The sequence below is a fragment of the Eleutherodactylus coqui genome, chromosome 9 (assembly GCF_035609145.1).
Source record: "Eleutherodactylus coqui strain aEleCoq1 chromosome 9, aEleCoq1.hap1, whole genome shotgun sequence".
NCBI classification, from domain to species: Eukaryota; Metazoa; Chordata; class Amphibia; order Anura; family Eleutherodactylidae; genus Eleutherodactylus; species Eleutherodactylus coqui.
Window position 1 is genome coordinate 176,119,829 of NC_089845.1, and position 23,816 is coordinate 176,143,644.

General features: G+C 48.8%; 1 protein-coding gene across 5 annotated transcripts in view; it reads left to right on the plus strand.

Moving 5' to 3' along the window:
• Window positions 1-23,816, plus strand: part of FER1L6 (fer-1 like family member 6) — a 274,935-nt gene that overhangs the window by 131,858 nt on the left and 119,261 nt on the right. For all 5 annotated transcript variants that reach the window (XM_066578811.1, XM_066578813.1, XM_066578810.1 and 2 more), the window contains 7 exons: window positions 1,029-1,163; window positions 3,223-3,372; window positions 5,339-5,449; window positions 6,346-6,507; window positions 19,377-19,560; window positions 20,299-20,606; window positions 21,153-21,278. In XM_066578811.1, coding sequence (XP_066434908.1) covers window positions 1,029-1,163; window positions 3,223-3,372; window positions 5,339-5,449; window positions 6,346-6,507; window positions 19,377-19,560; window positions 20,299-20,606; window positions 21,153-21,278 — 1,176 coding nt within the window. The remainder of the gene's footprint in view (window positions 1-1,028; window positions 1,164-3,222; window positions 3,373-5,338; window positions 5,450-6,345; window positions 6,508-19,376; window positions 19,561-20,298; window positions 20,607-21,152; window positions 21,279-23,816) is intronic.

Here is a 23,816-nt window from a genome sequence, read left to right on the forward strand (position 1 = left end):
ATATATACACATACACACACACTTATGACAAGGCACAGACATGGATATATATATATACACACATACTTATGACACGGCACAGACATGGATATATGTATATCTATATATATATATACACACACACTTATGACAAGGCACAGACATGGATATATATATACACACACACTTATGACAAGGCACAGACATGGATATATATATACACACAATTATGACAAGGCACAGATATGGATGGGATTGGTTCGCACTTAAAAGGAATTCTGCAACAGGAAACAAACGTTTTTGTTTAGGCACTGATAGCGGAAGTGAGAGTTTATGGTCCCTGAATTACTGTTGGGGGGTCACCAGGCCAGCAGTCTTATCTGTGCTACTGATGTCTCACACCTCCCATTCATCCATAAATCCTCCTGAATAGTTTAACCCCGTATTCAGCGGGTCAAAACCCCGTATTCAGCGGGTCAAAGGTTGTTATCAATTTATATTCCCAAATTCTTCTACTGAAACCCCTTCACTGGATCACTAGGAACCTTTTGCTCAGGCGCCCTCCGAAGGCACCATAAATAATCTAGGAAAGCGTCTGGATAGGCCAGGGATGGGAACGCTGTGTGCACATGCTGCCTTTAAGATGCGGACCTAGCACACACATGTGAGCAGAGGGGACAGCCAGAAGGATAGTGCAGCGTCTGCCGCAGAAGACCCGGAGGATGTCGACAAGCGCTGCCAGGGGAGGGGAGAAAAGCGTCTGCAGCTAATGGTATAACACCTCTTGACATTGAACGGTTTTGTACTCCAGTCTTTTGCGTCAGCTGCTGTACATGCCTATATCCTGGTGTCCAGTGGTCTACTACCGGCACCCTTGCTGTCAAGTGGTTGGCCGGCCCAGTCCTTGCTCTCTAAGGGTTTATTGCCCCAACCTTGATATCTGCAGGCAAATTGTTGATTTTGAAATATTAGAGACTTGCGTAATTCCAAAGGATGTGACAGGTTGCGATGTGCTCCTAATGGCCTCCGTTCTCTCCTTGTGCTTCTAGATCATTCCACAGACGCTTTCACCAACATGGAACCAGATGCTGCTGTTCAACGGCATAACATTACATGGAGAGATCAAAGATATTGGAGAGGAGCCTCCAAATATAGTCATAGAGCTGTACGATGACGACGCTCTGGTGAGGAGCATGCAGGGTCTTCATGTTGTGTTCTTCTTGGAGGGTCAAGTGGTGGTATTAGATCTCCAAAAATAATTGAAAGTTCTTGTATATTCTGAAAATACAGAGAAAAGTAAAGACTATAAAGCCTCCCAATTATTGGACCGCCATGCTTTATACTTCCCATAACTTGTAGAAGTGATGGAAATCTAATACAGATCTCGTGAAAACTCTTGCAGTCAGGCTAGATGGGTCCATATCCATACATTAGAGCATGCCTGACGTTGTGGGCATTAGAAACTAACTTGATCGTCCAGGGTAGCGCATTCTAGAGAACTAGTGAAGCAAGAGAGGTTTTGGAAGCGGAAGGGGGAGATTCTGATTGTGGAGAAACGTAGTGTAAGGGTATTAGCAGAGCAGAGATGAGGGAGGAGATATAGGGAGGTGAAGCACTGTGGAGAGCTTTATGGAAGAGAGTGATGAGTGGGGAGGCATCAGTATAGTGACTGGTACAGGGGAAAGGCATCAGTATTGTCATAGAATCCTAGAATGGTAGAGTTGGAAGGGACCTCCGAGGTCATCTGGTCCTCCGGGGTCATCGGGTCCGACCCCCTGCTCAGTGCAGGATCACTAAATCATCCCAGACAGATACTTGTCCAGCCTTTGTTTGAACACTTCCATTGTAGAAGAACTCCCCACCTCCCGTGGTAACCTGTTCCACTCATTGATCCCCCTCACTGTCTAATATCTAATCTGTGTCTCCTCCCTTTCAGTTTCATCCCATTGCTTCTAGTCTTTCCTTGTGCAGATGAGAATAGGGCTGATCCCTCTGCACTGTGACAGCCCTTCAGATATTTGTAGACAGCTATTAAGTCTCCTCTCAGCCTTCTCTTCTGCAAGCTAAACATTCCCAGATCCTTTACCCGTTCCTCATAGGACATGATTTGCAGACCGCTCACCATCTTGGTAACTCTTCTCTGAACTTGCTTTAGTTTGTTGATGTCTTTTTTAAAGTGGGGTGCCCAGAACTGGGTACAATATTCCAGATGAGGTCTGACTAAGGAAGAGTAGAGGGGATAATGACCTCACGTGATCTAGACTCTATGCTTATCTTCATACATCCCAGAATTGGGTTTGCCTTTTTGGCTGCTGCATCACATTGTTGACTCATGTTCAGTCTATGATCTATTTGTATACCCAAGTCTTTCTCACATGTGCTGCTGCTTAGCCCAATTCCTCCCATTCTGTATGCGCTTTCCTTATTTTTCTTGCCCAGATGTAGGACTTTGCATTTCTCCCTGTTAAATACCGTTTTGTTCTGAGACTGGCACAGGGTAGAAGCATTGGTGCAGTGAATCGCACAGGATGGGAAGTATCAGTGTAGTGACTGGCACCGGGTAGAAGCACCTTTCAGTGCCCTGTAGCAGAGGACGACGTGAGAGACCCTTCTGTTCCTTCTGGTACTGCAGGTCACTCTGTGTACAGGATCGTTGCCCAGCTGGGCATCACTGCCTGACAGAACAGGGGTAACGGCCGGAGCAAACCCCATTGGGGTAACGTCCATGCCCTTGATAACCACATTGAAGTAATGGCTGTGCCATAGATAACCTCATCTCCATGTGATTATAGTAGGGTAATTTCAGACATCACATGTATAGCTGGTGACAAACATTAGACATGTTTCATACAATTACACCAATTAAGGTGGGATCTTCTGACTGTGGGGTAAACCAATATTTCTGGATGTCTCCTGTCCAGGAAAACGAGGGTTGTGGTTGGATTTTGGCCTGTATGATGCCTTGTTTTTTGTAGATAGGTGCCATTAGATGGCTTCTACTCCCCATGAAATCACATGGGTGGTCGGTGCAGCTGAACACACTTATTTCTGGAAGAGTCCAGGGGAATTCCACCATCTGGAGTGGCCCCTGGTAATTAGTTGTATCAGTGAAAGGAGGACATACTGGATTGCCTTTTGTTATTCGGGGCATTCTTATTATTTTCAGTTGTCTTCATGTTGCTGTTTTTGTTGGGAATCTGCATGGATCCATGTAATTTTCTCCCTATTTTTGTCCTCCTCTAGGGTAAACCTGAGTACCTCGGTTCTACAGTGGCCACTCCGACAGTCATACATGCTGACCAGACGTACAGCCCAGCTAAACTGGCCTATTACCCCCTGTTCTGCGGACACCTCTCCGGGGGTGACCTTCTGGCGGCATTCGAGTTATTTCAGGTGAGTGCAAATATATAAATAAAGGCCAATGGAGTCATGAGATATTATTTCGGGCCACTGACTGAGATGGGAACACCGCTGATTACAAGATGACAGAAACGGCCAAGCATGGTGGAGTGACTTCTATGGGAGTTACAGAAATAATGTAGCGTAAGGTTATTTCTGACCCCCTGATCACCTTCCTCCGGCCCCCTCACATCCTATGGACATGCCAAAAAAGTCTCAGAGGTGAATACCGCTCTAACTTTAAGACCACGAGGAGCAGGTCTTGCAAGCAACCAGGTCTGTACCCCTTCAATCTCACAGCAGCCACATGGCCTGCACCTATGTTACTGCGCATGTTAATGTTCATATTGCACAAGGCCATATATGGCGATTTGTATGGAAACTGTAAGGTTTGCTGCAGGAAATAGAAGTAAACACCATAGAGCAGTCTGTGCTGGTGTAGGGGGCTACGTGCTGGTGTAGGGGGCTACGTGCTGGTGTAGGGGGCTACGTGCTGGTGTAGGGGGCTACGTGCTGGTGTAGGGGGCTACGTGCTGGTGTAGGAGGCTACGTGCTGGTGTAAGGGGCTACGTGCTGGTGTAGGGGGCTACGTGCTGGTGTAGGGGGCTACGTGCTGGTGTAGGGGGCTACGTGCTGGTGTAGGAGGCTACGTGCTGGTGTAGGGGGCTCTGTGCCGGTGTAGGGGGCTACGTGCTGGTGTAGGGGGCTACGTGCTGGTGTAGGGGGCTACGTGCTGGTGTAGGGGGCTACGTGCTGGTGTAGGGGGCTACGTGCTGGTGTAGGAGGCTACGTGCTGGTGTAAGGGGCTACGTGCTGGTGTAAGGGGCTACGTGCTGGTGTAAGGGGCTACGTGCTGGTGTAGGGGGCTACGTGCTGGTGTAGGAGGCTACGTGCTGGTGTAAGGGGCTACGTGCTGGTGTAGGGGGCTACGTGCTGGTGTAGGGGGCTACGTGCTGGTGTAAGGGGCTACGTGCTGGTGTAAGGGGCTACGTGCTGGTGTAAGGGGCTACGTGCTGGTGTAGGAGGCTACGTGCTGGTGTAGGAGGCTCTGTGCTGGTGTAGGGGGCTACGTGCCGGTGTAGGGGGCTACGTGCCGGTGTAGGGGGCTACGTGCCGGTGTAGGGGGCTACGTGCCGGTGTAGGGGGCTACGTGCCGGTGTAGGGGGCTCTGTGCCGGTGTAGGGGGCTCTGTGCCGGTGTAGGGGGCTCTGTGCCGGTGTAGGGGGCTCTGTGCCGGTGTAGGGGGCTCTGTGCCGGTGTAGGGGGCTCTGTGCCGGTGTAGGGGGCTCTGTGCCGGTGTAGGGGGCTCTGTGCCGGTGTAGGGGGCTCTGTGCCGGTGTAGGGGGCTCTGTGCCGGTGTAGGGGGCTCTGTGCCGGTGTAGGGGGCTCTGTGCCGGTGTAGGGGGGCTCTGTGCCGGTGTAGGGGGCTCTGTGCCGGTGTAGGGGGCTACGTGCCGGTGTAGGGGGCTACGTGCCGGTGTAGGGGGCTCCGTGCCGGTGTAGGAGGCTACGTGCTGGTGTAGGGGGCTCCGTGCCGGTGTGTGAGCTTCCGTGCCGGTGTGTGAGCGTCCGTGCCGGCGGCGGAGGGTCGGTGGCGGCGCCGGAGGGTTGATGCCTGTACAGTAATATGTAATACAGTGCATGTGACAGACAGTGTAGGACGGATCTGCAAGCCATTAAGGGATTGCTGAAGGTCTGAACACTGGGACACCCAGCGATCCCGATATCTGCGCACCTCGAATGCCCCATGTGATTTGAACAGTGATGAACACGAGGGACCGTCGCTCCATTGACTTCCATGGCAATCTCCCTCCATCCCATAGAGTGCTGGTCACATATGTGCAGCATTGCTCCATTCACATGGGGCTTTCAGGGTGCACAGATCTCCATATCACCAGGGCTACCCGCAGTTAGACCCCCTGGAATCAGATATTTAACCCTTGCTCTCTTGCCTCTTCAGATTCCCGACTCTGGTCCCCAGAATCTGCCACCTATTGATGCCCCTGATCCCAGCCAGGTGTACTCTGTGCCTGCAGATATCCGCCCCGTACTGAGCAAATACAGAGTGGAGGTAAGAGATCCAGAGAATGATGGGAGATGTAGTATCACTAATTCACGGAGGTAGACGCTCGTCCGGGTTTATAGCAGACCTTCTCCTATGAAGCAATTGAAGTACTGACGGCGGGATGAGGTACTTCGTAGCATGCAGTACACCTGTAGGTCCTCAGCAGCAGTGGGGCAGGATGGAGTAGCCTAATTCCTCATACACACCGAACACATTAGCTGTATATCAGGCGATATCCTTAGGGCCAGCTGACCAGCTAATGTGCATGGGGGCCGCCCGACTCTTCCTGATGGCAGATATTGGGGTAGATAAGCAACAAGCAGTTGAATTTTAATTTGCCCTGTGTTCTCTTGCTTTGGGGAGGTCACCTGTTCTTGGAGGAGTCGCTCGTGTAAGTGGTGGGAGAGACTGGTCACAAAATGGGCATTCAGCCAACGGTGTATGGCCAGGCTGATCAGATGCTCGCTGCTTCTTCCCCGCTGGCCACCAAAGCAAAGGAGCAAACAGTCCTGCTGCATAGAAGTTGGCCCTTTTGGGGGAGTAAGATGCTCCGATGTCCGGGGGCCTCACGTCCTGCCGGCAGCACTCTCCGGCCACCCCAGACCCCGTAGGGGTAAAGGCCCTACACAGCCCGGTGAAGGTCCGGATGAACGGCCCCAGTCATCGGCCGGGAATCTAACAACCTGCAATCAGATGGTTTTCCTGGTTCTTTGCATGTTTTAGGCGGCATTAAACCCGTCATTTTCGGCAGCACATCTCTGGTGTGAGCAGCGGATCTGCTGCTGACGGGAGGGTTGGGCGGTGAGCGCCAGGATCGCTAGTCCCACGTATGACTGCTGATTGGCGTCACTCATCAATAATCTGCAGCTCAGTATCCCTGATTTCGGTGCCACTTTCCTCAGGTTCTCTTCTGGGGCGTCCGAGAGCTGAAGAAGGTGCAGCTGCTGTCCGTGGATCGCCCTCAGGTGATGATCGAATGTGCGGGCAAAGGCGTGAAATCCTGCGTCATTCAGAGCTACAAGAGCAACCCCAACTTCAGTGTCATGGCGGACTGGTTTGAGGTGGTGAGTGACATCGGGTGCTGCGGCTCATCCCTGTGAGACGATTACACAGCGACTGCGTGATTACTACAGTGACCCTAAATACGGAGCGGGGGGGCGGACTGGTCAGTGTTTGCTTCCCGCTGCTGACAGCGCCGCACATTCAGAATATGCGCGGGGGGGGGGGGGGGGGGGGATGTAAGCGACACGTTTTCTTATTGATTTACTCCAAAAAAAGCAAATGTCATATTTCAAAAGTGCCTAGAAAAGGGGCGGGGCTGGGGCGGAGGGAGGGGTTACCCCAAATTTATGAACTGCACCTTGTTAACAAGTCCTAAAGCCTGCTGCAGCCGTCGGTATGAAGGGCTCCACATCTGCAGACACATTAAAGAGGCGACACATAGATCCACATCGGCGACACATTAAAGAGGCGACACATCGATCCACATCGGCGACACATTAAAGAGGCGACACATCGATCCACATCTGCAGACACATTAAAGAGGCGACACAGAGATCCACATCGGCGACACATTAAAGAGGCGACACAGAGATCCACATCTGCAGACACATTAAAGAGGCGACACATATATCCACATCGGCGACATTCGATACATTTGTCATATTAAACTGGAGAAAAGAAGTAAGGAAACTGCCGTGAGACCCCTGATGGAGAGCGCCCCCAACGGGTCCAACACTGAGGGGCGCACTTACTTACACTTGTGTCTCCTACGCCGGTCTAAGGAGACCATATAAGAGCAGAACAAGTATTACTAGGCGCCAACTCTCCACACAGTTGTATCTGCTGGCATCTCCGTGCGCCAGACTGAAGCCCGCCAGCTGCCCGCCAGCTGCCCGCCAGCTGCCAGCGGGGGAGGTTTCACCTATTAAGCCAGTGTTTGACATGAATCATGGTAAATTTGACATGCTGTAGCCCCCCCAACACTTGGCTTTGGATGCCATTACTGGTTGTCACGGATACGAGGCTTACAGGTCCGACAGTCATCGACCTGTGTGGTACGGCACCAGGGGCAGGCCACAGGGTCAACTTCGTTCCAGCTCCCCGGATCCTGCACTCCTGCAAGGTGAACCCAAATCACCCCCTGCACAGCCTAACGCTCCCCAACACCCCTCGCTGCCTCTGCTGACCGTTTCCCACGGGTCTGCCACCTCTGTCTCCACCAGCCGACACACAATTCGGGGCTATGGATCCCTTAAAGCATTCAAAAACGACTAATAAAGTAATATTCCAAGAAGGTCAGCAGGGATTAGATAGAAATATACAAGAGGAGAGATTTACATAAAGGGGAGGAGCTACAAATGCAAATAGTATAAAACAAAAAGGGATAAAGTAAGAGAAAACACCAGTCTATGAAGTTGTTTCACAGAGTCCTGGGGGGAGGAGGAGCACACGGAACAGGGGACAGGCCAGCCATCGATGGGAATGCCCAGGATAGGTGCAGATCTTCGGGATAGCAAACCAATGTAACACTGCAGCTGTATAAGTCCAGGAGGCCCTCCAAGAGGAAAGCTGCGGCCACCGTGAGACATAAGAGTGATCCTCCTCTTAGTAGTTACCAAACATGATATGAGACGAGTGGGGGATGGGTATCGGAGGGGCAGTGGGACAAGTGATACCAAACATGATATGAGACGAGTGGGGGATGGGTATCGGAGGGGCAGTGGGACAAGTGATACCAAACATGATATGAGACGAGTGGGGGATGGGTATCGGAGGGGCAGTGGGACAAGTGATACCAAACATGATATGAGACGAGTGGGGGATGGGTATCGGAGGGGCAGTGGGACAAGTGATACCAAACATGATATGAGACGAGTGGGGGATGGGTATCGGAGGGGCAGTGGGACAAGTGATACCAAACATGATATGAGACAAGTGGGGGATGCGTATCGGAGGGGCAGTGAGACAAATCATACCAAACATGATATGAGACAAGTGGGGGATGCGTATCGGAGGGGCAGTGAGACAAATCATACCAAACATGATATGAGACAAGTGGGGGATGGGTATCGGAGGGGCAGTGGGACAAGTGATACAAAACATGATATGAGACAAGTGGGGGATGGGTATCGGAGGGGCAGTGAGACAAGTGATACAAAACATGATATGAGACAAGTGGGGGATGGGTATCGGAGGGGCAGTGGGACAAGTGATACCCAACATGATATGAGACAAGTGGGGGATGGGTATCGGAGGGGCAGTGGGACAAGTGATACCCAACATGATATGAGACAAGTGGGGGATGGGTATCGGAGGGGCAGTGGGACAAGTGATACCAAACATGATATGAGACAAGTGGGGGATGGGTATCGGAGGGGCAGTGGGACAAGTGATACCCAACATGATATGAGACAAGTGATACCCAACATGATATGAGACAAGTGGGGGATGGGTATCGGAGGGGCAGTGAGACAAGTGATACCCAACATGATATGAGACAAGTGGGGGATGGGTATTGGAGGGGCAGTGGGACAAGTGATACCAAACATGATATGAGACAAGTGATACCAAACATGATATGAGACAAGTGGGGGATGGGTATCGGAGGGGCAGTGAGACAAGTGATACCCAACATGATATGAGACAAGTGGGGGATGGGTATCGGAGGGGCAGTGAGACAAGTGATACCCAACATGATATGAGACAAGTGGGGGATGGGTATCGGAGGGGCAGTGGGACAAGTGATACCCAACATGATATGAGACAAGTGGGGGATGGGTATCGGAGGGGCAGTGGGACAAGTGATACCAAACATGATATGAGACAAGTGATACCCAACATGATATGAGACAAGTGGGGGATGGGTATCGGAGGGGCAGTGAGACAAGTGATACCCAACATGATATGAGACAAGTGGGGGATGCGTATCGGAGGGGCAGTGGGACAAGTGATACCAAACATGATATGAGACAAGTGGGGGATGGGTATCGGAGGGGCAGTGGGACAAGTGATACCCAACATGATATGAGACAAGTGATACCCAACATGATATGAGACAAGTGATACCCAACATGATATGAGACAAGTGGGGGATGGGTATCGGAGGGGCAGTGAGACTAGTGATACCCAACATGATATGAGACAAGTGGGGGATGCGTATCGGAGGGGCAGTGGGACAAGTGATACCAAACATGATATGAGACAAGTGGGGGATGGGTATCGGAGGGGCAGTGGGACAAGTGATACCCAACATGATATGAGACAAGTGGGGGATGGGTATCGGAGGGGCAGTGGGACAAGTGATACCCAACATGATATGAGACAAGTGGGGGATGGGTATCGGAGGGGCAGTGGGACAAGTGATACCAAACATGATATGAGACAAGTGGGGGATGGGTATCGGAGGGGCAGTGGGACAAGTGATACCCAACATGATATGAGACAAGTGATACCCAACATGATATGAGACAAGTGGGGGATGGGTATCGGAGGGGCAGTGAGACAAGTGATACCCAACATGATATGAGACAAGTGGGGGATGGGTATTGGAGGGGCAGTGGGACAAGTGATACCAAACATGATATGAGACAAGTGATACCAAACATGATATGAGACAAGTGGGGGATGGGTATCGGAGGGGCAGTGGGACAAGTGATACCCAACATGATATGAGACAAGTGGGGGATGGGTATCGGAGGGGCAGTGAGACAAGTGATACCCAACATGATATGAGACAAGTGGGGGATGGGTATCGGAGGGGCAGTGAGACAAGTGATACCCAACATGATATGAGACAAGTGGGGGATGGGTATCGGAGGGGCAGTGGGACAAGTGATACCCAACATGATATGAGACAAGTGGGGGATGGGTATCGGAGGGGCAGTGAGACAAGTGATACCCAACATGATATGAGACAAGTGGGGGATGGGTATCGGAGGGGCAGTGGGACAAGTGATACCCAACATGATATGAGACAAGTGGGGGATGGGTATCGGAGGGGCAGTGGGACAAGTGATACCAAACATGATATGAGACAAGTGATACCCAACATGATATGAGACAAGTGGGGGATGCGTATCGGAGGGGCAGTGGGACAAGTGATACCAAACATGATATGAGACAAGTGGGGGATGCGTATCGGAGGGGCAGTGGGACAAGTGATACCCAACATGATATGAGACAAGTGATACCCAACATGATATGAGACAAGTGATACCAAACATGATATGAGACAAGTGGGGGATGGGTATCGGAGGGGCAGTGAGACTAGTGATACCCAACATGATATGAGACAAGTGGGGGATGCGTATCGGAGGGGCAGTGGGACAAGTGATACCAAACATGATATGAGACAAGTGGGGGATGGGTATCGGAGGGGCAGTGGGACAAGTGATACCCAACATGATATGAGACAAGTGGGGGATGGGTATCGGAGGGGCAGTGGGACAAGTGATACCCAACATGATATGAGACAAGTGGGGGATGGGTATTGGAGGGGCAGTGAGACAAATCATACCAAACATGATATGAGACAAGTGGGGGATGGGTATCGGAGGGGCAGTGAGACTAGTGATACCCAACATGATATGAGACAAGTGGGGGATGCGTATCGGAGGGGCAGTGGGACAAGTGATACCAAACATGATATGAGACAAGTGGGGGATGGGTATCGGAGGGGCAGTGGGACAAGTGATACCCAACATGATATGAGACAAGTGGGGGATGGGTATCGGAGGGGCAGTGGGACAAGTGATACCCAACATGATATGAGACAAGTGGGGGATGGGTATCGGAGGGGCAGTGAGACAAGTGATACCCAACATGATATGAGACAAGTGGGGGATGGGTATCGGAGGGGCAGTGGGACAAGTGATACCAAACATGATATGAGACAAGTGGGGGATGGGTATCGGAGGGGCAGTGAGACAAGTGATACCAAACATGATATGAGACAAGTGGGGGATGGGTATCGGAGGGGCAGTGGGACAAGTGATACCCAACATGATATGAGACGAGTGGGGGATGGGTATCGGAGGGGCAGTGAGACAAATCATACCCAACATGATATGAGACAAGTGGGGGATGGGTATCGGAGGGGCAGTGGGACAAGTGATACCCAACATGATATGAGACAAGTGGGGGATGGGTATCGGAGGGGCAGTGGGACAAGTGATACCAAACATGATATGAGACAAGTGGGGGATGGGTATCGGAGGGGCAGTGAGACAAGTGATACCCAACATGATATGAGACAAGTGGGGGATGGGTATCGGAGGGGCAGTGAGACTAGTGATACCAAACATGATATGAGACAAGTGGGGGATGGGTATCGGAGGGGCAGTGAGACAATATGATCTCCTGCAATTGGCTAATTTCATTATCACTGCAACAAAGGGTTTCCTTGCTGGTCCCAAGAAGAGTAGATGCCCTCCGGTAGAGGTGTGAAGGCAGTGCAATGAATATAGATGAGCTTATTGGCAGGATACTTAGATCCACTTCACTTTCCCCGGACCAGGAAGGGGGCGGATTGACGCAGATACAAGGGTGCGATCTGCAGTATTATTTCGTCACATTGGTCTTTTGTTTAAGGAGACAGGGCCACGAGCCATAAAATGTGCCACGTTTGCTAATAGTATCTACCGTTTTCAGTGTAATGTATGCCAGCCATGAGTTGGCATCGGAAAGAGAACGGTGCCTACTGTACCCAGAGTGTTGTGACGGATGTATCCTCCCACATACTCGATTTTGGGAGCTTTGATGCAGTTTGTGCCGTTTACACTCTTGACCATCTCCCTCCTGATATCTGCTTCCTGAAGCCAACGGGCATCCCCTCACCCCACTGCAGCACACACAATGGCATGCACCATGTGGACGAGCTTTGGACGTGTTTTACTGCTTCTGCGACAATTTCAAAATATGTGAAGCGAAAGCGGTGTGACTGCAAGGAGCCCTAAAATGCAGCAGATTTATTAAAGCGGCGTGACTGCAAGGAGCCCTAAAATGCAGCAGATTTATTAAAGCGGCGTGACTACAAGGAGCCCTAAAATGCAGCAGATTTATTAAAGCGGCGTGGCTACAAGGAGCCCTAAAATGCAGCAGATTTATTAAAGCGGCGTGACTACAAGGAGCCCTAAAATGCAGCAGATTTATTAAAGCGGCGTGACTACAAGGAGCCCTAAAATGCAGCAGATTTATTAAAGCGGCGTGGCTACAAGGAGCCCTAAAATGCAGCAGATTTATTAAAGCGGCGTGACTGCAAGGAGCCCTAAAATGCAGCAGATTTATTAAAGCGGCGTGACTGCAAGGAGCCCTAAAATGCAGCAGATTTATTAAAGCGGCGTGACTGCAAGGAGCCCTAAAATGCAGCAGATTTATTAAAGCGGCGTGACTGCAAGGAGCCCTAAAATGCAGCAGATTTATTAAAGCGGCGTGACTGCAAGGAGCCCTAAAATGCAGCAGATTTATTAAAGCGGCGTGACTGCAAGGAGCCCTAAAATGCAGCAGATTTATTAAAGCGGCGTGACTGCAAGGAGCCCTAAAATGCAGCAGATTTATTAAAGCGGCGTGACTACAAGGAGCCCTAAAATGCAGCAGATTTATTAAAGCGGCGTGACTGCAAGGAGCCCTAAAATGCAGCAGATTTATTAAAGCGGCGTGACTGCAAGGAGCCCTAAAATGCAGCAGATTTATTAAAGCGGCGTGACTGCAAGGAGCCCTAAAATGCAGCAGATTTATTAAAGCGGCGTGACTGCAAGGAGCCCTAAAATGCAGCAGATTTATTAAAGCGGCGTGACTACAAGGAGCCCTAAAATGCAGCAGATTTATTAAAGCGGCGTGACTGCAAGGAGCCCTAAAATGCAGCAGATTTATTAAAGCGGCGTGACTGCAAGGAGCCCTAAAATGCAGCAGATTTATTAAAGCGGCGTGGCTACAAGGAGCCCTAAAATGCAGCAGATTTATTAAAGCGGCGTGACTGCAAGGAGCCCTAAAATGCAGCAGATTTATTAAAGCGGCGTGACTGCAAGGAGCCCTAAAATGCAGCAGATTTATTAAAGCGGCGTGACTGCAAGGAGCCCTAAAATGCAGCAGATTTATTAAAGCGGCGTGACTGCAAGGAGCCCTAAAATGCAGCAGATTTATTAAAGCGGCGTGACTGCAAGGAGCCCTAAAATGCAGCAGATTTATTAAAGCGGCGTGACTGCAAGGAGCCCTAAAATGCAGCAGATTTATTAAAGCGGCGTGACTGCAAGGAGCCCTAAAATGCAGCAGATTTATTAAAGCGGCGTGACTACAAGGAGCCCTAAAATGCAGCAGATTTATTAAAGCGGCGTGACTGCAAGGAGCCCTAAAATGCAGCAGATTTATTAAAGCGGCGTGACTGCAAGGAGCCCTAAAATGCAGCAGATTTATTAAAGCGGCGTGACTGCAAGGAGCCCTAAAATGCAGCAGATTTATTAAAGCGGCGTGACTGCAAGGAGCCCTAAAATGCAGCAGATTTATTAAAGCGGCGTGACTACAAGGAGCCCTAAAATGCAGCAGATTTATTAAAGCGGCGTGACTGCAAGGAGCCCTAAAATGCAGCAGATTTATTAAAGCGGCGTGACTGCAAGGAGCCCTAAAATGCAGCAGATTTATTAAAGCGGCGTGGCTACAAGGAGCCCTAAAATGCAGCAGATTTATTAAAGCGGCGTGACTGCAAGGAGCCCTAAAATGCAGCAGATTTATTAAAGCGGCGTGACTACAAGGAGCCCTAAAATGCAGCAGATTTATTAAAGCGGCGTGACTGCAAGGAGCCCTAAAATGCAGCAGATTTATTAAAGCGGCGTGACTGCAAGGAGCCCTAAAATGCAGCAGATTTATTAAAGCGGCGTGACTGCAAGGAGCCCTAAAATGCAGCAGATTTATTAAAGCGGCGTGACTGCAAGGAGCCCTAAAATGCAGCAGATTTATTAAAGCGGCGTGACTACAAGGAGCCCTAAAATGCAGCAGATTTATTAAAGCGGCGTGACTGCAAGGAGCCCTAAAATGCAGCAGATTTATTAAAGCGGCGTGACTGCAAGGAGCCCTAAAATGCAGCAGATTTATTAAAGCGGCGTGGCTACAAGGAGCCCTAAAATGCAGCAGATTTATTAAAGCGGCGTGACTGCAAGGAGCCCTAAAATGCAGCAGATTTATTAAAGCGGCGTGGCTACAAGGAGCCCTAAAATGCAGCAGATTTATTAAAGCGGCGTGGCTACAAGGAGCCCTAAAATGCAGCAGATTTATTAAAGCGGCGTGGCTACAAGGAGCCCTAAAATGCAGCAGATTTATTAAAGCGGCGTGACTGCAAGGAGCCCTAAAATGCAGCAGATTTATTAAAGCGGCGTGACTGCAAGGAGCCCTAAAATGCAGCAGATTTATTAAAGCGGCGTGACTGCAAGGAGCCCTAAAATGCAGCAGATTTATTAAAGCGGCGTGACTGCAAGGAGCCCTAAAATGCAGCAGATTTATTAAAGCGGCGTGACTGCAAGGAGCCCTAAAATGCAGCAGATTTATTAAAGCGGCGTGACTACAAGGAGCCCTAAAATGCAGCAGATTTATTAAAGCGGCGTGACTACAAGGAGCCCTAAAATGCAGCAGATTTATTAAAGCGGCGTGACTGCAAGGAGCCCTAAAATGCAGCAGATTTATTAAAGCGGCGTGACTGCAAGGAGCCCTAAAATGCAGCAGATTTATTAAAGCGGCGTGACTGCAAGGAGCCCTAAAATGCAGCAGATTTATTAAAGCGGCGTGACTGCAAGGAGCCCTAAAATGCAGCAGATTTATTAAAGCGGCGTGACTACAAGGAGCCCTAAAATGCAGCAGATTTATTAAAGCGGCGTGACTGCAAGGAGCCCTAAAATGCAGCAGATTTATTAAAGCGGCGTGACTGCAAGGAGCCCTAAAATGCAGCAGATTTATTAAAGCGGCGTGACTGCAAGGAGCCCTAAAATGCAGCAGATTTATTAAAGCGGCGTGACTGCAAGGAGCCCTAAAATGCAGCAGATTTATTAAAGCGGCGTGACTGCAAGGAGCCCTAAAATGCAGCAGATTTATTAAAGCGGCGTGGCTACAAGGAGCCCTAAAATGCAGCAGATTTATTAAAGCGGCGTGACTGCAAGGAGCCCTAAAATGCAGCAGATTTATTAAAGCGGCGTGACTACAAGGAGCCCTAAAATGCAGCAGATTTATTAAAGCGGCGTGACTGCAAGGAGCCCTAAAATGCAGCAGATTTATTAAAGCGGCGTGACTGCAAGGAGCCCTAAAATGCAGCAGATTTATTAAAGCGGCGTGACTGCAAGGAGCCCTAAAATGCAGCAGATTTATTAAAGCGGCGTGACTGCAAGGAGCCCTAAAATGCAGCAGATTTATTAAAGCGGCGTGACTACAAGGAGCCCTAAAATGCAGCAGATTTATTAAAGCGGCGTGACTGCAAGGAGCCCTAAAATGCAGCAGATTTATTAAAGCGGCGTGACTGCAAGGAGCCCTAAAATGCAGCAGATTTATTAAAGCGGCGTGGCTACAAGGAGCCCTAAAATGCAGCAGATTTATTAAAGCGGCGTGACTGCAAGGAGCCCTAAAATGCAGCAGATTTATTAAAGCGGCGTGGCTACAAGGAGCCCTAAAATGCAGCAGATTTATTAAAGCGGCGTGGCTACAAGGAGCCCTAAAATGCAGCAGATTTATTAAAGCGGCGTGGCTACAAGGAGCCCTAAAATGCAGCAGATTTATTAAAGCGGCGTGACTGCAAGGAGCCCTAAAATGCAGCAGATTTATTAAAGCGGCGTGACTGCAAGGAGCCCTAAAATGCAGCAGATTTATTAAAGCGGCGTGACTGCAAGGAGCCCTAAAATGCAGCAGATTTATTAAAGCGGCGTGACTGCAAGGAGCCCTAAAATGCAGCAGATTTATTAAAGCGGCGTGACTGCAAGGAGCCCTAAAATGCAGCAGATTTATTAAAGCGGCGTGACTACAAGGAGCCCTAAAATGCAGCAGATTTATTAAAGCGGCTTGACTACAAGGAGCCCTAAAATGCAGCAGATTTATTAAAGCGGCGTGACTGCAAGGAGCCCTAAAATGCAGCAGATTTATTAAAGCGGCGTGACTACAAGGAGCCCTAAAATGCAGCAGATTTATTAAAGCGGCGTGACTGCAAGGAGCCCTAAAATGCAGCAGATTTATTAAAGCGGCGTGACTGCAAGGAGCCCTAAAATGCAGCAGATTTATTAAAGCGGCGTGACTGCAAGGAGCCCTAAAATGCAGCAGATTTATTAAAGCGGCGTGACTGCAAGGAGCCCTAAAATGCAGCAGATTTATTAAAGCGGCGTGACTGCAAGGAGCCCTAAAATGCAGCAGATTTATTAAAGCGGCGTGACTGCAAGGAGCCCTAAAATGCAGCAGATTTATTAAAGCGGCGTGACTGCAAGGAGCCCTAAAATGCAGCAGATTTATTAAAGCGGCGTGACTGCAAGGAGCCCTAAAATGCAGCAGATTTATTAAAGCGGCGTGGCTACAAGGAGCCCTAAAATGCAGCAGATTTATTAAAGCGGCGTGACTGCAAGGAGCCCTAAAATGCAGCAGATTTATTAAAGCGGCGTGGCTACAAGGAGCCCTAAAATGCAGCAGATTTATTAAAGCGGCGTGACTGCAAGGAGCCCTAAAATGCAGCAGATTTATTAAAGCGGCGTGACTGCAAGGAGCCCTAAAATGCAGCAGATTTATTAAAGCGGCGTGACTACAAGGAGCCCTAAAATTCAGCAGATTTATTAAAGCGGCGTGACTGCAAGGAGCCCTAAAATGCAGCAGATTTATTAAAGCGGCGTGACTGCAAGGAGCCCTAAAATGCAGCAGATTTATTAAAGCGGCGTGACTGCAAGGAGCCCTAAAATGCAGCAGATTTATTAAAGCGGCGTGACTGCAAGGAGCCCTAAAATGCAGCAGATTTATTAAAGCGGCGTGACTGCAAGGAGCCCTAAAATGCAGCAGATTTATTAAAGCGGCGTGACTACAAGGAGCCCTAAAATGCAGCAGATTTATTAAAGCGGCGTGACTGCAAGGAGCCCTAAAATGCAGCAGATTTATTAAAGCGGCGTGACTGCAAGGAGCCCTAAAATGCAGCAGATTTATTAAAGCGGCGTGGCTACAAGGAGCCCTAAAATGCAGCAGATTTATTAAAGCGGCGTGACTGCAAGGAGCCCTAAAATGCAGCAGATTTATTAAAGCGGCGTGGCTACAAGGAGCCCTAAAATGCAGCAGATTTATTAAAGCGGCGTGGCTACAAGGAGCCCTAAAATGCAGCAGATTTATTAAAGCGGCGTGACTACAAGGAGCCCTAAAATGCAGCAGATTTATTAAAGCGGCGTGACTACAAGGAGCCCTAAAATGCAGCAGATTTATTAAAGCGGCGTGACTGCAAGGAGCCCTAAAATGCAGCAGATTTATTAAAGCGGCGTGACTGCAAGGAGCCCTAAAATGCAGCAGATTTATTAAAGCGGCGTGGCTACAAGGAGCCCTAAAATGCAGCAGATTTATTAAAGCGGCGTGACTGCAAGGAGCCCTAAAATGCAGCAGATTTATTAAAGCGGCGTGGCTACAAGGAGCCCTAAAATGCAGCAGATTTATTAAAGCGGCGTGGCTACAAGGAGCCCTAAAATGCAGCAGATTTATTAAAGCGGCGTGGCTGCAAGGAGCCCTAAAATGCAGCAGATTTATTAAAGCGGCGTGGCTACAAGGAGCCCTAAAATGCAGCAGATTTATTAAAGCGGCGTGACTGCAAGGAGCCCTAAAATGCAGCAGATTTATTAAAGCGGCGTGACTGCAAGGAGCCCTAAAATGCAGCAGATTTATTAAAGCGGCGTGGCTACAAGGAGCCCTAAAATGCAGCAGATTTATTAAAGCGGCGTGACTGCAAGGAGCCCTAAAATGCAGCAGATTTATTAAAGCGGCTTCCTTTCTTGTGGCTTGTTATTACTGTAAGCGTGCTCAGTTCATAACATTGGTGTAAAGAGGAGAATAGTGTTTCACATGTCCAGAAAATGGCATCCTTTATATTATAGCATGTGCGCCATTTTTGTCAGCTCGTAAATTCAGGCATCCTATGACATACTGATACGTCTCCCAGACTCCGTCCTTCACACATTCTGACTACCCTAGTTCCAAAAAAGTTGGGTGCTGCAAAAAATGTAAATAAATCTAGAATGAAATGATCTGGAAGCCTCATCTAACCAGATTGGATTCCCCATAGAACATAGAGCATACCGGATAAGGGGGGAGGGGGAGGGGGGGGGGGGGATTTCCATTTCACTTGCAACTCGTACAAATTGATGGCAGAAATAGATCTCTCAGTAGTTGGGCCAGAGGTCACAGAAAGCTGGTGTGCCAATGGACTACTGAGTCACGACTCTCTATAGAGCATGTTAGAGATGCCGAGTCTCTCAGGAGTAAAGATGGTTTACTGAAAAACTGCATCTAAAAATTGTGGAATCATTTCAAAAACCTGTTCCTGAAGGTAAAGTTGTGAAGACGTTAAATATCCACCATCTAGATAATATCAAGAGATCCAGAGAGTCTGCAGAAATTCACGAGCACAAGGGAGAAGGCCAAGGGTCAGTATTGGATGCTGGAGAGGCTGACGTGCTTACAGGGAGGGTAGGCTCGGCCCCGACCCAACGTCTGGCAGATCTGTTGCTGACATCAATTTTCAAATGTAATGAAAACTGCCCCCCCCCCCTCTGAAATGTTCTGTGGGAAATACAATCTGGTGAGATGAGATTTCCAAATCATTTCATTCTTTTTTCTTTATATTTAATGACATTTTACACAGCAGCCCAACTTTTTTTGGGATCGGGGTTGTATTTGCATGTACTTTCTTTAGTAAATCTTAAAGTGACCTCAATTAATGGTACTTTCTTAGGAACTGCCAGAAAACGAAGTGCTGCACCCTCCTCTGAGTATCTGTGTGGTGGACTGGAGGGCGTTTGGCCGTAGTACGCTAGTTGGGACACACATGATCAACTGTTTGAAGCAGTTTTTGTATAAACCTACTGAAGTGGACCTCCCGGCACTACCAGAGGCTGAAGAAGCTCCTACTAAAAGTGGTGAGAAGCTCCTGTAGGCAAGGGTACTGCTATACGGGTACAGATGTAGCTGTCAGACCAGGGCCCTGGTGGCTGACGTCCCTTCCTGTTACATCAGAAGACATATGTCGGTCCATAACCTCTAGGAACCATGCAAAATCCTACTCAGCACACATACACAGAGCACACTATAGAAGAGAGATTGTATGTCTTCAAGAGACTAGGTCAAGAAATTGGCTTTGAACGCAGGCCAATCTGAGGGTCAACATAATATGGAGGCAGAGCATGTGGTGCTATGGGGCACTTGGAGAAAGAGCATACTGGTTGGTCCCATAACCTTCATATGTGCTGAACCACCTCTTCTGAGAAACTTATCAAGTGAGGGGGTAGATAGGGAGGTTACCAAGGGTCATAGAAGGGGAAGACCAGCACCATAATCAGGGGCCTATCTTCAAAATTTGCTATCTCCAATCTTCTATGTATACCACTGTGCAAGCCATACACAATGGCCAGATGTACTACCGTAATTATGGTACACTTGTGTAGTCAATCTATAGCACACATAGGGGGTTAGAAACCTTTATGGTGGAGCCCCAGAATTATCTTCTTATGTTCTAATTATATGAGGAGAACTAAAGTAAAAAGTCCAACAAGTTGGATAACCATGATGAATTTTTGTCACCTCAGTATTTGAACATGAAAATTTTCATTCTTTTTGCTCATATGTACAATATTTGCCAATACTGAATGTACTTCTAGCTTCAGCTGCTCCTCAGCCTGATCCTCCTACCCAGCAAGAACCAACAGATCATGTGTACGTAGATGTGGAGTCAATAGTTCCTCAAGAGACTCCTCCAGGAACATCTCCATCCCCATCTCCAGTTCCACCATCAGGTCCTTCTCTGGATCCAGCTGCTGCCTCCCTCCTTGATCCAAGTACTGCACCTATGGATCCGGCATCTCCTCCACTTGCGACACAACAGCATGGTCCAACCCAAGATGGAGCCAAATCAAGATCCTCAATGGCAACGTTTAAGTCTCCCTTAAAGAAGGACACTAAACAGAAGGTAATAACCTCTTGTGCCGACCTCCTCTGGCTGGTTGTGATTATGGATGGTCATACATAAGATGGCTAAAACTTTCATTTCATGTATGTCAACACCTGTAGATAGTAGGGCACCATTATCCACATATACCAGTGTTTCCCAACTCCACACCAACAGGTCATGTTCTCAGGACTTCCTCGGTGCTGCACAGGTGATGGAATTATTGTCGGTGCCTCAGACATTGCCACAGGTGTTTTTACTATAGGAGATCCTGAAAACCTGACCTGTTGGGGGTGCTGAGGATGGGAGGTGGGAAACACTGACATGTTCTGTGGGCTGTGTGAACCTTCTCATAACTCTCCTCGACCACAGTCATAGTAATGACAGGATGAGCATCGTTCTAGTGCATCATTCTGACTGCATGATAGCCAGGAAAGGGACCCTAAGCTTTCACTGTCTCATTCAGGGTGCAGGTGGTCTCTCTGGGACCACCCTGATGCCCCCGCCAGGCACCATGACACCAGTATTATACACCATTGCTGACATTTTATTTATTTTCCCTCACAGGAACTGGTGAGAGGGTCCACGAGACGCTCCACTAAAAAAAAGAAGAGGACAATAGCTGATGAGTCTGCAGAGAACGTCATAGACTGGTGGTCAAAGTACTACGCGTCCCTGGAAAAGATGCAGAAGGTGCGTACTGCCTGTGGAAACTATATAGAAGCCCCCAGGGTGGAGCATCAGAGTAAGTGAAAGCTCCGGGATCCCAATGTCAGGGGGCCCCAGCTATCCTGTACCCCTCACACTGACTTCTAGAACTCCTGGGATTGCGGTATGTAAATGAAGTGGCGCTGCCTCAGGGGCTGGCTTGGGAATGCCCACATCTGTAGAGGCTGTGATGTGACATCTTGTGAGGATGATGGACACTGGCCAGGGCAGAGAGACGTGAATTACCGGAGGTGAGGTGAAGCATGATGGTGCCAGGCGGACGGTACATTCCAGTTCTGAAATGATGTGCACAATTACCATGATCCATCCACAGCATCTCATGTGTGCCAGGAAGACTTCATAGAAGGCATTACCACCCACGGTGGATGGGGCACTGGTCACCCACGGGTGCTTAATGATGGCAAGTGGCGGCATCTGGCTAGAATTGTTTATGCATCCAGAATTGGTTGGAGGAGCATTCAGAAAAGTTTCTGCAATTGGCACGGCCTTTAGGTTCAACTGACATGAGCCCAGTTGAGTATTGATGGAATGTGGTGATGTCTATTCACACCTCGGAGCTGTGGGGGGCCATTCAGACAGCTTAACATCCCTCCAGTCCTCTTACCTCCACTTGTGTTGCCACACTTCACCGGACTAGAGGGGGTCCTACCCAATATTAGTTCCTGGCCCCGGACTATTGGCATGTCAGTGCATAGTACTGGTGTCTGTTTATGTCTTTAGGTCCCTGGAGGGGGATTCTCAGCTTATCACCTATTCACAGGGTAGTTGACAAGTGTCTGGTGGTGGTCTGAATACCAGGACCGTCTTGATCATGAGAATGGTAGTCCAGTGCTCCTTGTTTGAATGGAGTAGTTGACAAGCATGTGCATAGTCATGACATTAATCTATGGGACTGCCGGAGATAGCCGTGGGGTGTACCTTGCCATCGGTGGCCCCATAGAATTTGAATTGAGCGGCACTCGCTGTTCCTCATCTCTTGTCTGGGGTGGAGTGTGGTAATAAAGAGCATCTCTCTCCCTGGAGGGATGTCCTGTATTACACAGACATTGATATGAATGGGCGCTGTGTAATACCTAATTCCGCCTGTGGAGGCGCTGCAGGGAAGCTAAACACTTACTGCCAGGTTTGTGACCAGCATATTGTCAAAGGACCCTTATAACTAGTAGGGATTGTCTAAGGAACAGATAAAAACATTGGCCCCTCCTCCTGTCATTATTACTCACTCTGATTGGCTGCTCATTAATATCAGGTGAAGCTGCCAGAGTAATACGATATTACAGAGCGCTGTGTCTCTTGCGTCAGTGGATTCATTTACCGCTCATTAAATAACTTCCAGGAGACGTAAGTTCATTAAGCGAAGAACTTATTAAAGTGTTTAGCGATTAACTATGTGGTGCTTCTCCGCGTATAAATGGTGGCCGCCATAACTCACCGCTTCATTATTACTTCATGGCGATGAGCTGCCGGAACATGTAATTACAGGCGCAAGAGAAGGACTACTAGAACCAAACTATCCCTCACAGAGACACTGGCAGGCTCTGAGGACAACAGCGCCACCTCAGGGTGTGGGGTAACTGAGAAGTGGGCTGATACTGCCTATATAAGCTCACACAGCAGAATAGTGAGTGCAGCTCTGGAGTATAATACAGGATGTAACTCAGGAGCAGTACAGGATAAGTAATGTATGTACACAGTGACTCCACCAGCAGAATAGTGAGTGCAGCTCTGGAGTATAATACAGGATGTAACTCAGGAGCAGTACAGGATAAGTAATGTATGTACACAGTGACTCCACCAGCAGAATAGTGAGTGCAGCTCTGGAGTATAATACAGATGTAACTCAGGATCAGTACAGGATAAGTAATGTATGTACAGAGTGACTCCACCAGCAGAATAGTGAGTGCAGCTCTGGGGTATAATACAGGATGTAACTCAGGAGCAGTACAGGATAAGTAATGTATGTACACAGTGACTCCAGCAGCAGAATAGTGAGTGCAGCTCTGGAGTATAATACAGGATGTAACTCAGGATCAGTACAGGATAAGTAATGTATGTACACAGTGACTCCACCAGCAGCAGAATAGTGAGTGCAGCTCTGGAGTATAATACAGGATGTAACTCAGGATCAGTACAGGATAAGTAATGTATGTACACAGTGACTCCACCAGCAGAATAGTGAGTGCAGCTCTGCAGTATAATACAGGATGTAATTCAGGATCAGTACAGGATAAATAATGTATGTACACAGTGACTCCAGCAGCAGAATAGTGAGTGCAGCTCTGGGGTATAATACAGGATGTAACTCAGGATCAGTACAGGATACGTAATGTATGTACACAGTGACTCCACCAGCAGAATAGTGAGTGCAGCTCTGGAGTATAATAAAGGATGTAACTCAGGATCAGTACAGGATAAGTAATGTATGTGCACAGTGACTCCACCAGCAGAATAGTGAGTGCAGCTCTGGGGTATAATACAGGATGTAACTCAGGATCAGTACAG